This window comes from Staurois parvus, unplaced genomic scaffold, assembly GCF_062004578.1.
Source record: "Staurois parvus isolate SC_StPar_1 unplaced genomic scaffold, SC_StPar_1.0 ptg000642l, whole genome shotgun sequence".
In the NCBI taxonomy this organism is placed as follows: Eukaryota; Metazoa; Chordata; class Amphibia; order Anura; family Ranidae; genus Staurois; species Staurois parvus.
Window position 1 is genome coordinate 610 of NW_028318438.1, and position 16,282 is coordinate 16,891.

Sequence of the window (16,282 nt, forward strand, 5' to 3'; positions counted from 1 at the left end):
CAGTTCCCTCCAGTGTCAGAATGCCCGCCGCAGTCCCACTATAAGTTGCTGATCGTCGCCATTACTAGTAAAAATAAACAAATGGCGGCATATATACTGGAATTTTTAAACGCTATAACTTTTGCATGAACCATAAACGCATAAAACACACACACACACACACACACACACACACACCACCAAAAGAAAGCCCAATTAGTTGGGGGGAAAAAATGACGTAAATTTCATTTGGGTGCAGCGTTGCATGACCGTGCAATTGTCAGTTAAAGTAACAGCATCGCAAAAAAAAATGGCCTGGTCAGGGGAAGAGGCAGGGGGATAAAATTCTCAGGAGGTCAAGTGGTTAAAAGATGTAAACTTATATAGAGATTGCAGATACTAGCTCTGGAACCATAGACACAATCGCCAAATCAAAACAACTAAAATTTACATTGCTGGTTATTAATATAACTGAAGGTGGATTTCACCAATTACTGCACACATCAAATTACTTTATTGCAATTTATTAGAAGTGTCATCTGTTTATTCTTTGAATTTGCTGGATCTGGCTCTTTTCAAAAGCGCAGAGCATTTTGCTGCTGAATTATCACACAAACTTACTGCACATGAAAGATGTCTGCCTTTCTTAAAAGCTGAAATTCGAGTACAAACCTCATCAGCAAGTCTTAGCAGCATCCTCAAGAAGCGGGCCAAGTGCATCTGTCTTGCTGAAAGTTCCCCTCTTCCTGAATAATCTGTCCTATATAAAGCAGTAGCACTATCCACAATGAGAAGCGCGTACCTAGAAAAAGAAGGATGGCGATATAAAAACAGTTATTTACCTGTAAACTGTATTTCCAGGAATCTTCCAGGACAGCTTCACATGATAGGCTCCTCCCACCAGGAAACACCTGATCCACTTTATTTTAATAAATAGCCTCTCCGCCCCTGGGGTCCTCAGTACAGTAATATAACTGAAGGTCTAGGATAAAACAAAATATAACAGTAGGAACAACATATGTCTAGTCCATTGTATGACGGATCACCAGCTTATAATTATACATCAGTCTGGAGGGAATTACGCCGTCCTGGAAGAATCCTGGAAATACTGCGTTTTCCCAAGTCATCTTCCAGGACAGCTTCACATGAAAGGATTCAATAGGAATACGTACATTAGCGTGGGACTGCTGCTTGCAAGACCTTTCTGCTGAACGCCTGTTCCTTGTTGGTGATCAGGTCAAACTGGTAGTGCCTGGCAAATGTGCTGAAGCTGGACCATGTTGCAGCCTTGCAGATCTGTCCGGGGGAGGCAACAGCTTTCTCTGCCCACGTAGCTGCGCTAGCCCTAGTTGAATGCGTTTTCAAACCAGATGGTGGAGTAAGTGCCGTGGTTTTGTATCCTTCTGAGACGGCTTCCTTTAACCACCTTGCGATGGTGCCTTTAGAGGCTGTGTACCCTTTCCTTAGTTCTTGAAACAAGCCGAAGAGGCTGGATGAGTTCCTCCATGCTTTAGTGCGCTCTATGCAGGCAATTAGGCATCTTACAATGATTTTGTTTTGGTCTCTTTGGTGTTGCTTGGGCTCCCGCAAAATGATGGTATTACAATCTCTTCTGTGAAAATGTGACGTGACCTTTGGTAGGAATGCCAGGTCAGGATTGAGGATAATCCTATCCATCAGAATTGTACAGTAAGTATCACTGACAGCGCTTGCAACTCGCTGATTCTGTGAGCAGAGACAAGGGCTACTAAGAGAATGGTTTTGAGGTTTAAGTACCGGAGAGAACATTTATCCAAAGGTTGCGAATGGCTCGTGTAGGAAACTCCTTAAATGTGTTCCTAGATCCCAGAGTGGGCATTTGGGCGTGTGTGGGTTTCTACGTCCAACGATAGCCCTCAGGAATCTGAACACTAGGGGATCCTCCACTAACTTCAATTCCAAGAAATTCGACAAGGCATCTACTTAAATGTATTAACTGCTAGGTTCTGGTCTGCTCCTGCTTGTAGGAATTTGAGTACTGAGTTCAGGATAGGAGCTCCTAGCAACTCATTCACCTTCTTCCATTAGGAAAATTTCCTACAGATTTTGTCATTAATAGCGCTCCTAGACTTTTTTCCGCCCACCTAGGATGGTGGAGACCACTTTTTCAGATAAGTCTTTTTTGGCTAGCCTTTGCCACTCAGAAGCCATGCTGTCAACGATAGCTTTTCCAGGTGTGGGTGTACCACTGCCCCCTGTACTAGCAAGTCCTTCCTGGGTGGTATCGTCCATGGGACCGTTAAGCTCAGCTACTTCAGGAAGGAGAACCAAGACCTTTTCGGCCAGAATGGAGTGATTAGGATGACCTTGGCATGAGAATTCTGCATTTTCTGTACCACTTTTGGTAGTCGTCTGAATGGTGGAATGGCGTAAAGGAGGTCCTCCTCCCATGTCTGAGTCAGTGCATCTGTGCCTGCACTTTGAGGGTCTCTTTGAAGGCAGAAGTACTTCCCTAGTTTTGCGTTTCTTTTGTTGGCAAAAAGGTCTATGAAGGGAGTGCCCCATCTGCTGCAGATATGGATGAACACTGTGTGGCTGAGGCACCATTCTGATTGGTTGACTTCCTCTTAAATTGATCTGCTAGCAAGTTCAGGTCTCCCTTCAGATTAATCGCCGAGATTGACCTTAGATTTCTTTCTGCCCAGCCTCAAAGGGTTTCTGCCAACTTCTTTAGCTTTGGGGACCTTGTGCATCCTTGTTTGTTCAGGTATGCGACAGCCGTCATGTTGTCCGACAGGAGTTGAATCGCTTTCCCTTTTAATTTTTTCCTGAAATGCCGTAAGTGCTTTGAAACCTGCCAGTAATTCCCTGGAATTTGATGAGCTTCTTGCTGTATCTGGATCCCACTTGCCTTGGGCCAGACAGCCCTCCATGTGTGCACCCCACCCCCGCATGCTTGCATTTATAGCGATTTTTGTTGGGTTGGATTGTTTCCATCTTCTCCCGAATTCCAGCATCTGAATGTTTCCCCACCAACCGAGCAACTCTTACTTTGTGTGAGAGGAGAATGCTGGAGTCCAGAGATGCTTGGCTGCTATCCCAGTGGGAAAGGACATGATTCTATATTATCCTGGAGTAAAGTTGTGCCCATTGTGCCCGACAAGCTTCATGGCATTTCTGATCATACAGACTGGCATCTCCTGAAGACTCATTATGTCCTGTTGTAGTTTGAGCGCCTTTTCTGGTGTAATTCATAAACAGGTGCTTGATGAATCCAGAATATATCCCAAATATGAAATTGTGTTGGAAGGGATTAACTGTGATTTCTCTGTATTAGCCATCCTAGGTCTTTCAAGAAGGATATTGTATACGCCACATAACTTTCTAGAGACTCTTTCTTGTCTACAAAACAAGTGTAAGTTGTCCAGGTAGGGGATAAGGTTTATCCCCTTCATCCTTAAGCTCTGTAGTGCTTCCGCTAGGATCTTCCTGAATATCCTTGGTGCTGAAGACAGACCGAAGGGAAGTGCGTTGATTTGGAACAAGATAGTTCTCTTCTTGGTCCCTTTAAACCTCAGGAACTTTCTTGATTCCTCCCTTATTGGGATATGAAGGTAAGCATTGCTTCCAAAGGGTTCACATGCTCTTCTGCCTTTTCCTCCTCCCTTGGCAGTGGAGTAGCAAAAAACCTTTGAGGGGGGAATTGCAAAAATTCTATCTTGTAGCCGTATTGAATTGTCTAGGATAAATGGGTTCTGGGTAGTCTGTAGCCATTGCGTGTGGAAGCATCCCAGCCTTCCTCCCACCTGGCTCCACCAGTCACTTGGATTGAGTTTTGGGTTTATCCTGGTTGGGGTTGAAGAGAAAATCTCCCTTTTTCTTCCCTCTTTTTGAAAACCAGCCTCTATTCTGGCCTTGAAATTTAACTTTAGTTGAGCACTGACTGTTGGGATGAAACCCCCCCCCCCCCCCCCCACACACACACACACACACACACACACACACACACACACACACCGACTTTCGTCCCGCTTGCCGATTGGGAACAGGGAATCTTTTTGTTGGTAGATCTCTCAAGGACCGAAGTCAGCTCCTGGCTGAAGAGGAGCTTTTCCTTGAAGGGCAGGACACAGTCTAGATTTAGAAGCAATGTCCCACTGCCAAGACTTCAGCCAAATGGCTCTTGTAGCGGAGTTTATGAGGGCAGTTGATTTTGCTGTGTATTTAATGGTTTCAGCCGATGCATCCACGATAAAGGCCACTGCCTTTTCCAAAACTGGTATTGATTTGAGAATTTCATCTGCCGGGTGAGAATAGAGCTGGCCTAGCCATACATCCAGGGTTCAGGAAACGCAAGTTGTTGCTATCGCTGGTTTAATGCGGACACTTCCCACACTCTGAGGAATGTGTCAGTTGTACGGTCCATTGGGTCCTTTAGGGAGACCCCATTTTCAAATGATATATCCGTGCTTCGTGAAATGGGGAGCATCCAGTTTGGGGCAAGATTCCCATATTGATACATCTTCCTCTTTAAATGGAAATCGCCTTTTAAGATTCTTAGGAGGGGGGGGGGGAAAAAAAAAAAAAAAAAAAAAAAAGGGCTTTCCCTTTCTGGCTCTTCCCATTTTATGGTAGACCATAGTGCCTGAATGGATCGGGAACGTGCGGCCACTTTTCTTTTGTAGCCCTGCATATAGCTGGTCGTGGAGAGAGATCCGGTTGTTCTTCCAGGTATAGAGTGTCATAAATTACTTTTAAGAGGTCCTCTGTATTTTCTACCGGAAAAAGGAACCTTTTCGACTTGTGATCCTGTTCTTCCATCTCTCCTTCCTCCGAAGTGCTGGATAATTCCTCTTCCTGATCTGCAACGAGAGAGAAAGAGCATGCAGGAGAAAGCCATGAAAGATCTAGAAGGGTCCTGCCAGCTGTCTGACTCCTAACTTGGTGCTGGCCTCCCCCAGTTCTGACAGACCTGCCTCCATCCTGGCGGCAGCTCCGTTTGCAGGGTGACAGGGCCCTGCCCCCTCCTAGGGTCCGATTGCGCTGACCTCGCCTCACGGCCGTAGTGGATCCAGGAGACAGCCATGGTGAGGGCAAGCTTGTAGACCGCTGCCCATATCCAAGATGGCGATAATCCTCTTCCTGTCTCCGGAAGTGACGTTTACGTATCCTGGCGCCCGGAACCGACGTTCCTATCGGCACCTGGATGTAACGTCACCGAGCCCACACTCTCCTGCCAAGTGCCACAGCCAAAGATGTCATCGCCCTGCAGCGGAAGGTAGGTAGGTTACTTGCCCCACAGGGTTGCAACCCTCTTGGCCCCCAGGTCAACGTAGCAGGCTCCTCCTCCCCCCTGGTGAGCCAGGCAGGACCGTAAATGGGCGTGGAAAGAGGGGGTGCTGTCTCACCTAATTATGCCCTCAGAGAAATGCCACGGGAGCCCCGAATGAAGCCACCCCGCAGGACCCCTGCCTTGATTAGTAGGGGGTAGCCTGATCCAGGAGGAATCTGTACCCCACCAGACAGCCTAGGTAAAAAAACAAAAAATGGGGGTAGCGAGTCCTGGTTGGAGGAAACAAATACAGAGGACCCCAGGGGTGGAGACGCTATTTAATAAGATAAAGTGTATCAGGCGTTTCCTGCTAGGAGGAGCCTGTCATGTGAAGCTGTCCTGGAAGATGACTGGGGGGTGGGGGTAAAAGGACAAACATTTAGGGAAGCTACACACTGCCTCTGTGCAATACCAATGTGCTTTGGGCAAAGTGCAGCTAACATTCGTGCAGCTCAGCTGTGCTTTCCCATAGACTTACATGAGGTCTTGTGGTTTTGGTGCGGTTTCAGAAAGCGCACCAAAGGTGCAGCATTTCTGAAACAACTCCAAAAACCACAGGACCTCATAGAAGTCTAAGGGAAGATGCAGCTAACCCACACAAACCCCCCCCCTCCCAAAAAAAACAAAAAAACAAAACCAAAAACAAAACAAAACAAAAAAAACACACCACACGGAATAGCTGCTCTTCACCTATTCGGTTATAATGAGATACAGATCCAAATATAGAAGATGTAGTAACAAATAAAGGTCTAACGTCTTAGGCTACGTTCACACTAGCTTTGTCAGCAGGCATCAGACGGGCATTTGGGAAGAGTTTTTAACACTTCTCAAATGCCTAAGAAAATTCTGCACATGGCAGCACACCGTGCTGTTCACACTGAAGTGTTGGCGTCGTAGCAAAATGGATGCCCAATGTCGAGTCAGGAGGAGTTGAAGCCTCCAATTCAAGTCTATGGTGACACTCCTCAAACGCCTGGCAGGCATGTGTGGAGCGTTAATATTTAAATTCATTATAGGCGTTTGTGGTGCGGTTTTAACACTTGGCAAACGCCTATCAAATGAATTAAAAACGCTCATAGGGCATTTGGGGAGCGTTAAAAATGCTTCCCAAATGCCTGTCAAACCCTATAGGGGCGTTTGGCAAGAGTTAGAAATAAGTCAAGTGTGAACGAGCCCTTAAACATATTTGCAAAAAAAGAAAATCAAGGATAATAAAACACAAAAGTATATCATATTCCCTGTTCACATGCATTTACATTCAAATCATATAAAAAATTAGACAACCATACTACAGAGGGCAAAATATTCTATAATTAGCATTGCTGTGACTATATAACGATTTAACCCTCAGTGATTTTAAGTGAGGTAGACCAGCACTACCTCAACCCAAATATTTGGGCACTGAACCAAGAAAATTTCTAGCCTAGACAGTGTATTTCTTTTGTAGCAAATCTTGCTAAACTTTAAAAGCCACTTTACTAAAAGCAGAAACTCTGATCCACTCCAAATTATATGCCATTACACAATGCAATTCAGTCAGCTGCTTCCTTCTACTCAAGTACTACGAGGATCTGCTTGCTTTAATAACATGAACAGTTACAGTGAAGCAAAATGAAACCCTGACAAAGCAGGGGGCCAATCACATGAGCAGGAAGTTACATTTCTCTGGCCTTGCTGTATACTTTCCACAGATACAAGCAACATTTGAATTTTCTGTCACTTTGGAAAATCAAAGCCAGCTGCATAGAGAAATTGAGTATTTCTTGCTTTTTCACAAACTGCTTTCGCTACAACCAATTTTGTTCAACAAAAGATCTCCCTTAAAACAGGGAGCAACATGGAACTGCACATTTGAGAGGTGGCTCTACAAATGTTAAAAAGGATAAGTTCACTTTTACAACATGTTACATGTGTGTTTAGGGTGGAACATGTTTAGGGTGGAAACTGCTATCACAGTTTTAAAAGAGCGTGGCGGTGCAGGACTTTGCCCACAAGGCCACATTGTTCAGTTTCCTGTGAATGAATGCCTGCAAGTTCCATCAGCCGTTGTGGCTGATGGCTTGCAGTTCTCAATGAACTACCAGGGTTCTGGTGAGCGCTCTTGTAGTCCATCGATTTTTCCTACTCCCAGGTAACTGCCTGCCTATACAAGGTACGAGCAGACAGCTATGCTGAAAGTCTGCAGGAGACAGATTGCACCTGCAAACTGCTGATCGTAGTTGCAATGTTCTGCAGACTCCAGGAAAAAAAAAAAAAAACACAAGCTAACACCACAAACAAAACTTTTTTACATGCAAATAAATGTGCATTTAATTTATTGGAAAAAGTTGAACTTACCCCTTAAAAGGACAAATGCAGGCTAATAAGCATTATGCATTTAGTAACCCAGATTTTACCCCAGAGCTGTAGAAATTCAAGGCTTGGTGGAGACCTGGGAAAATGTACCACCTTCTCAAATCTAATGTGTAAAAGAATTTCCTTTGATTTCTATTTATTCCTTGAAGCATTAATGCCCAGTAATGTAAGCTACTCTCAACAACGGTGCCGCCTCGAACAGAGGATTCTGATGTGAATGGAGGGGGGGGGGGGTGGAGCTGATGTGAAAGGTCAGGACACGTTCTAATATGAGAACCCCACTCCAGATTTGGCATAATTTCAAAGGGTGACATGAATGAAAGGTTGAGAAACACTGCATTAGAACCTAGGTACAAAGATCAGTAAACTGCTTCTCAATTTCTCAAAAAATGTGACATGAATTTGTTTCAACCATGAGAAAATGTACTCTTCACATTTTTCTCTATTCATTTTAACAGATTAAACCAAGCTTTTTATGGTGAAAGTTCTCCCAGGAAACGGTCAGATTTTAGAACATGGGGAACCTTGAAAATTGATTTGATGGCTGCTGTTCAGTTGTGTTGAAATATTGCATAACTGAGTGGAGAAATTGCTAAAACTAGCTTCATAAACTGATGAAAGCAACGGAGCTAGTATATAATGTTCAAGCTTTTACAATCCACAAGTATAGTTTTGTACATTTGCACAATGTTCTAAACACTGCAATAATATACACAATGGTTGATAAATTTTACCTGGATTCTGCCATCATGGCAGACGCCTGGTATAAAAGCTGGGTTTGGTGGTCTGTGTTAAATGCCCGAGCATAAGCCACATTGTCAAGAACATCACTGCCGGACAACCCATACCTATAAAAAAAAAAAAAAAAATTAAAATATCACAAGCAAAAAAAAAAAAAAAAAAGTGCACGCAACGTCCTTTAATAAGAGTTACAATATGATGTTCCATGCTTACAAAAACCCCCCCCAAAAAAACAAACCCACACATGCATGGCTAAGCCTAATCAAACTACCAGTCCACTGATAACTAAAGACAGAGAGCTGAAAGGTAATTTATCCACCTTCCGCCCGCCCTATAGTACAATGACGGGCGCAAGGTGGTTCTCTCGTTCTGAAAGAACGTCATATGACGTCCTACCATTCTCACTGCGCATGGGCGGCTCAGGGAGCATGCAGTTCGCGGTCCGCTGTGTCCCTCAGACACAGGGGATCACGGAAAGAGCCGCAGATGTCGGCTCGGTCATGTGATCAACTGTGTCCAATCACAGCTGATCACATGTAAACACGGAAATGCCGGTTATCGGCATTTCTCTCCTCTCGAGCAGTCACGCTGACAGCTCGAGAGGAGAGCTGGTAATCGGCTTTCCGCGGAGGGGACATGTACACTGATCATCAGGGCACTGATGATCAGTGTGGCCCCAGAAGTGCCACCTGTCAGTGCTCATCAGTGCCAACGTGCCAGTGCCCATCAATGCCACATATCAGTGCATACCAGTGATGCCTGTCAATGCCCATCAGTGCAACCTACCAGTGCCTCCTCATCAGTGCAGCCTATCAGTGCCCATCACTGCAGCCTCATTAGCGCACATCAATAAAGGAGAAAAATCACTTATTTACAAAATTGTATAACAAAAACGAAAGAAAAAACTTTCAAAAATTTTAGTGGTTTTTGGTTTAAGAAAAAATAAAAATCCCAGAGGTGACTAAATACCACCAAAAGAAAGCTCTGTCTCAAAAAAATGATAAAAATTTCATATGGGTACAATGTTGCATGACAGTGCAATTGTCATTCAAAGTGTGACAGCGCTGAAAGCTGGAAATTGGCCTGGCCAGGAAGGGGGTATAAGTGCCCTGTAGGCTAGTGGTTAAAAAAGGAGATCCTTACAAGCTGTGTGTTTGGTTAAAGCACTCAGTAACATGTTTAGAGTGAATTATGCAGATGTTTGTAAATAAGGCCCCTTTCACATGGGTGTTCCGTTTGGATGTAAAACTGAATCACTTTTTTCTTTGAAAAAACCTGACTGAACTGATGAAATAAAAACATCAATGTGAAAGGAGCCCAAGGATAATTTCACACCGATCTGTGGCAATAGCGCATGTATTTTTGCCATGTTTCCGGTGCGTTTTTTTTTTTCTTTTAATTTAAAAACCAAAAATGCAATGCGAGTGTGTTCTTGATGTATTTTCCATTGATTTCAATTTGGAGGTACTACCACAGAAATACATGTTTTTTTTTTTTATTAAACACACAAAAGTGTAAAAGCAGCCTAAAAGCACAAGCATTTTTTACGTTTCCTGCATGTACCGACAAATTTTTTCACTACAGGTATTCCAGAGAAATCTGTTATGTAAAATCGATAACAAGCCGACACTTCATATTGTCAGAAAATGCATAAATTGTCCTTAAACTCTCAGACTAATGGACTGAAATAAGAAAAAACTTGAAATTACATTCAAGAGCATCTGAAGCCAAAAACTTTTTAAAGTTATTAAACTTATTAAAATTTAGTGATAACAGTCCAAGACACAAAGAAAATCCACAATTTTGAGTTTTCACTAGAACAGGAAGAGGGGAAATAAACCAAATGGGATGCCATATAGGTGCGGTTTCAGATGGGTGGCCATGAAGGGGGTAAAAACCGACAACTGAGAGCCGGTTTTACCTCTCTGGATGGGACTGTAAAGATGCCATGGTCACGATGCTTTGCTTTGTAGCCATGGCATTTTTAACTGTGTGCAGAGTTTGACAGGCAGTACTACAGGTCAAACGCATCCATTGAATTAATGGTTGCTGCGCTGCAACCGCATTAAAGCGCCTCCTCACTGCCTGTCAAATGCCCTTTCAAGTGATCTGCTTTCAAATCGGTTTTCAGAGGACACAACACACTAAAAGTCTGAAAGAGCGCCAAGAGGGGACTTCTCTCACCCTAGGGTGCCTTGAGGTTTCTTTAGGGGTGTCTTTGGCCTTCCTTTTAGTTAAACAAAGCCAGAGGCTTTCATTGCGCACCATTATGACTTCCTAGCCATCGGCATTATAACAAAATGACGTAATTATTTTAGGAGAATGTTGAGTGTCTGCACAGCATCCTTTGCCCACCTTCATCAGCACTGGGGTCAAATTAGCTAAGTGATGGAGAAAAACTGAGGGAGAAGAAAAAAACAAAACAAAAACAAACAAACATACTATGGAATACTAGTCAGTACCAGTGTGCAAAAGTGTATTTTCTTTGGTAGCATAAAATACCTTTAATGTTGGGTGGATGTTGCTGCGTTATTCTATTAGAATAGCTTTACATTTTAAAACTGGGTGTCTCGAGACTGTCCATAATTTTAAAGGGTGCCTTGTCAAAAAAACAAACAAAAAAAAAAAAAACCCACACACTTCTATAGGGACATAGTGGTACGGAGCTACCAGTATAAAGAGTGTTCATTTTTGAGACCATCAGCTAGTGACAAAGTTTTGCCCGTCTCTCCAACCACTTGAAGACTAGGCCTATTTTGACACGTCACTCCTATATGTAACAATCAGTATTGTGTTGCTAAAAAATTAAATTAGAACCCCCAAACATTACATAGCTTTTTTTTTTTTGCAGAGGCCCTAGAGAATAAAATAGTGGTCGTTGCAATTTTTTATGTCACATGGTATGAACACGGTTTACATATGCTTTAATATATATTTTATTAAAAGTTCTTTATCTCTACACTGTCCCTTTGATTTTTTTTTTTTTTTTTTAAATCACTTATTGCCATCACAAGTAATGGAAATATCCCCTGTGATTGCAATAAAGCATAACAGGTCCTCCCTATAGAGCATGGATAACACACACACACTACCAGAATGATGGCTGACAGCTGCAGCCATGGCTCGGGTATAACTGCTTGAACATGTCACATACTGTACATGAGACTGTGCGGCAAGTGGTTAAAGCCCAACTCCAGCCAAAACGTTATTTTGTTTTGGATAGAGATTTCCCCTCATGCCATTTCCAGTACCCTAATGTCACTGGTGTGTCATCATCTTGGACAGTACAGATCCTTGTTCATTTCCCTCCTGGAGAATATGCATAACATTAAGTAGGCTAGTGTGAACTGAGCCATTTCATTTGAAATACTTACATTTGGCAAGTTAGCAGAGCAGCCATCCCAGGCTCTATAACCCATGACAGCCTATAAACAATACTAGGTCACCCACTGAGACATAACAGATAAGACAAAATGGAGAGCAGTAGCGTCATAATCAAAAGTTATGCGGATTCAATCAGATGCCCCACTCAAGTATGGGGAGGAGCAGAGGCTGATAATTATAATATACATAGACACAAAATAGTTAATAAAACTTGTAAGTGTAATTGAACCAGCTCTGTAAAGCAGTAGACAGTACAGTTACAATGCAATTCAATACAAGAGGGACAGGAGGTCCCGCCTCATGAGGGCTTACAATCTAGTTAGACCCATAGTTTACAGATGTCCTATAATGGGAAAAATCTGATTTACTGTTAGCCATGCTACAGATTTTGCAATCCTTCCGATTGCTCACATAGGGATATATTAGAATTTTTTCATATTTAATTTTTACTTTAAATGCACTATTTTTACATTACATCATATTTTCTTACCAAGGAGTTCCTATGTCAAGTATACTTTTGAACCCATAATTGGGGGGGAAATTAAATATAAAGTACCTTTCAGCAACAGCAAGCAGCCTTTCCGGTCGAAAAGTGCCCTCTGTGTCTATGTACATGGCTTTCCCCTCGCCACCACCTCTGTCAATGGGGAGCTTAAAAGAAAAAAAAAAAAAGGTGTGTATGATAAAAACAGAATACACTGTTCAAAAAAATTAAGGAACACTTTTTAATCAGCGTATAGCATCAAGTCAATGAAACTCCTCAGAGATTGATCTGGTCAGTTAAGTAGCAGAGGGGGTTTATCAGTTTAAACAACCTGTGCACTAGATGGGCAACAATGAGATGACCCCCAAAACCGGAATGGTATTACAGGTGGAGACCACTGACATTTTTTTTCCCTACTCATCTTTTCTGTTTTTCACTAGTTTTGCATTTGGCTAGGGTCAGTGTCACTACTGGTAGCATGACGCCATACCTGGACCCTACAGAGGTTGCAAAGGTAGTCCAACTCCTCCAGGATTGCACATCAGTACGTGCCATTTCCACAAGGTGTGTTGTGTCTCCCAGCACAGTCTCAAGAGCATGGAGGAGATTACAGGAGACAGGCAGTTACTCTAGGAGAGCTGGACAGAGCCATAGAAGGTCCTTAACCCATCAGCAGGACTGGTATCCGCTCCTTTGTGCAAGCAGGAACAGGATGAGCACTGCCAGAGCCCTACAACCTCCAGCAGGCCACTGGTGTGAATGTCTCTGACCAATCAGAAACAGACTTCATGAGGGAGGCCTGAGGGCCCAATTGTGAGGAACCATCCCTTTGTGATAACATTTTGCCCTTTCTGTTCCAGTTTTCTCCCCCTTGTAAAGCTGTACATGTTTCACAGATATTCTACACGGTTTGTTTAGGGAAATGTGACCTTGTAGTCTTTCACTTCTAACAGAGTTCATACTGTATTGTTGGTTGTAGGGTTTAGTTGTGGGTGGGGAAAACCTGGTGCCAGGCTGTCTGGTGGGGATGAAGTTGTATATACTGAGCTGTGTTTACTAAAGAGTCAGTCATTTTCACCCTACACGAAGTTCCGACTTGTGGTTTGGGAGAGCAGGGAAGGGAGTGATTTGAGCTCTAATACCTGCCTTGGCAGAGCGCTGGAAGCCTTGCCGGAAAAGGGGACCATTGGCTGAGAGGCATTGCTCCGCACGAAGAAGCCCAGGCGGAACGGTTCCGCCACACCGATGTTCTCTAGAGCTCAATTGGCATATGCCATTAAACATCAGAATTGGCAGGTCCTCCACTGGCGCTCTATGCTTTTCACAGATGAGAGCAGGTTCACCCTGAGAACATGTGACAAAATGTGAAAGGGTCTGAAGAAGCCATGAAGAACATTATGCTGCCTGTAACATCGTTCTGCATGACCATTTTGGTGGCGAGTCAGTGATGGTCTGGGGGGGGGAGGGGGGCATATCCATTGAAGGACCCACAGACTTCTACAGGCTAGACAATGGCACCCTGACTGTCATTAGGTATCGGGATTAAATCCTTTGACCCATGGTCAGACCCTACGCTGGTACAGTGAGCCCTGGGTTCCTCCTGGTGCAGGACAATGCCCAGCCTCATGTGGCGAGTATGCATGCAGTTCCTGGAAGATGAAGGAACTAATACCACTTTATAGCCCCCATGCTCGTCTGACCTAAATCCAGTATAAACACCTCTGGGATATCACGTTTCATTCGATCCGACGCTGCCAGGTTGCATCTCAGACTGCAGGAGCTCAGTGATATGGAAGGAAATACCCCAGGACACCATCTACCATCTCATTAGGAACATGCTCAGACGTTGTCAGGCACACATACAAGCACGTGGGGCCATACAAACTACCATTTTGAGTTGCTGCAGTGAAATTTCAGCAAAAGGGACCAGCCTGTTGCATCATTGTTTCACTTTGATTTTCGGAGTGTCTTTAAAATTATCAACCTACAGAGGGCTGAATTCAATTTCCATCAAACGATGGGGCATATTACGGTCCTAACACATTACCCAGTCCATATCATTATAGATATCCAGCATATGTTTCCCCATTGAGATCTGATGTGTTTCAAAAGTATTCCTTTGGCTTTTAAAAAAAAAGTGTATATTTCAAATATACACTGCTCAAAAAAATTAAAGTTCACCTTTGTGGAATAAATAATAAATGCACATATTTTTGCATAAAAAAAAAAAAAAAAAGTGAATTATTGCTTCTTTTGCAGGCTGGCAAGTGTGCGGAGAAATCCTGTGTTTGATGTGCATTGCTCTTCTACATGCACCTTGCTGCATAGGTCAGTTATAGGTTGGAGAGGTTGCCACTTTTCTGTCCAGTTGGATGAATTGGGTGCAGGGACACACTGGAAGCCTTTGCTGCCATTATGCTCTTGCTGAAAGTCGTGTGCATCACTGTGCCTTTAAGAAGGTGGGGTCCCTGCAGGCACACCTGCTCTTAATATATCCATTCGTATACACTCACTGGCCACTTTATTAGGTACACCTTGCTAGTACTGGGGACCCTTTTTGCCTTCAGAACTGCCTTAATTCTTCGTGGCATAGATTCAAAGTGTTGGAAACATTCCTCAGAGATTTTGGTCCATAATGACAAGACAGATTCAAGTAGGTGCTTCAGACTTGTCAGCTGCACAACCATGATGCAAATCTCCCATTCCACCACATTCCAAAAGGCGCTCTACTGGATTGAGAGCTGAAGTGGCGAGTATGTAGGCCATTGGTGTACAGTGAACTCATTGTCATTTTCAAGAAACCAGTTTGAGATGATATGTGCTTTGTGACATGGTGCATTATCCTGCTGGAAGTAGCCATCAGAAGATATGTACACTGTAGTCATAAAAGGATAGACATGATCAGCAACAATACTCTAGCAGGCCGTGACATTTAAACAATGCTCGATTTGTGCTAAGGGGCCCAAAGTGTGCCAAGAAAATATCCCCACACCAATACACCACCACTAGCCTGAACCGTTGATACAAGGCAGGATGGATCCATGCTTTCATGTTTACACCAAATTCTGACCCTACCATCTGAATGTCACAGCTGAAATCGAGACTTATCAGACCAGGAAATGATTTACAATCTTCTATTGTCCAATTTTGGCGAGTCTGTGCAAATTGTAGCCTCAGTTTCTTATTCTTAGCTGACAGGAGTGGCACCCAGTGTGGTCTTCTGCTGCTGTAGCCCATCTGCTGCAAGGTTCAACGTGTTGTGCGTTCAGAGGTTGTATTCTGCATACCTTGGTTGTAAGGAATGGTTATTTAAGTTATCGTTGCTTTTCTATCATCTCGAACCAGTCTGCCCATTCATTGACAAAGAATTTTCATCCACACCACTGCGGTTCACTGGATATTTTTCAGACCACTCTCTGTAAATCACTGAGAAGACAAAATAAGTAATCCAGCGCTTCAGAAAACTCTTAACCCAGGAGGGTATTCTGGAGATGGAGGAGTCTGAGAATTTTCAGACTACTAATGATGGCCAGTAAATAGCAAAAGAAAAAAAATTTAGTTCATGCCAAAGCAGGGCCCTTAGTCATCTGACAAGAAAGAAGATCTTGCACTCATTGTGGACTTACCTGCAAAAAATATTTTACAAAAAAATAAATAAAAAATAGCCTTTTTTCCATGTAGAAATTACTATTCAGATTGTCCACATCTCAGGTCTGAAAATTTGAAAGCTTGAATCCTTAATGTGTTGAGCTAATTCCAAGCTAAACTTAGAACACCAGAACAGGAGACAGTAATGGTGTTGGCAGGGGAATGAACAAGTAAGCTCTGTGGAGGACTCAAAAGATTGGAACAGTCAGTTTTCCCAGTAGTCTCCGGAGGGGCGATTCCTCACCAACAAAGTGACTTTCAGTTGCATGGGCAGCAGAAGAGGTACAGTTGTGCTAAAAAGTTAGCTCTTACGTGGAAGCACTGACTAGGTTAGATACTGAGCCATGGGGATCAGAAAAGAACTGTCAAAAACTCCTGCG

The 16,282-nt window shown here is 43.3% G+C and overlaps 1 protein-coding gene across 1 annotated transcript in view; it reads right to left on the reverse strand.

The window, feature by feature from the left end:
• Positions 1–600: 600 nt before the first annotated feature.
• Positions 601–16,282, reverse strand: part of RAD51 (RAD51 recombinase) — a gene marked incomplete at its 3' end in the record, with an annotated part of 39,293 nt that continues 23,611 nt past the window's right edge. The window contains exons 6-8 of the mRNA XM_089693936.1: positions 12,327–12,421; positions 8,380–8,493; positions 601–781 (exon numbers count right to left, since the gene is read on the reverse strand). Coding sequence (XP_089550062.1) covers positions 601–781; positions 8,380–8,493; positions 12,327–12,421 — 390 coding nt within the window. The remainder of the gene's footprint in view (positions 782–8,379; positions 8,494–12,326; positions 12,422–16,282) is intronic.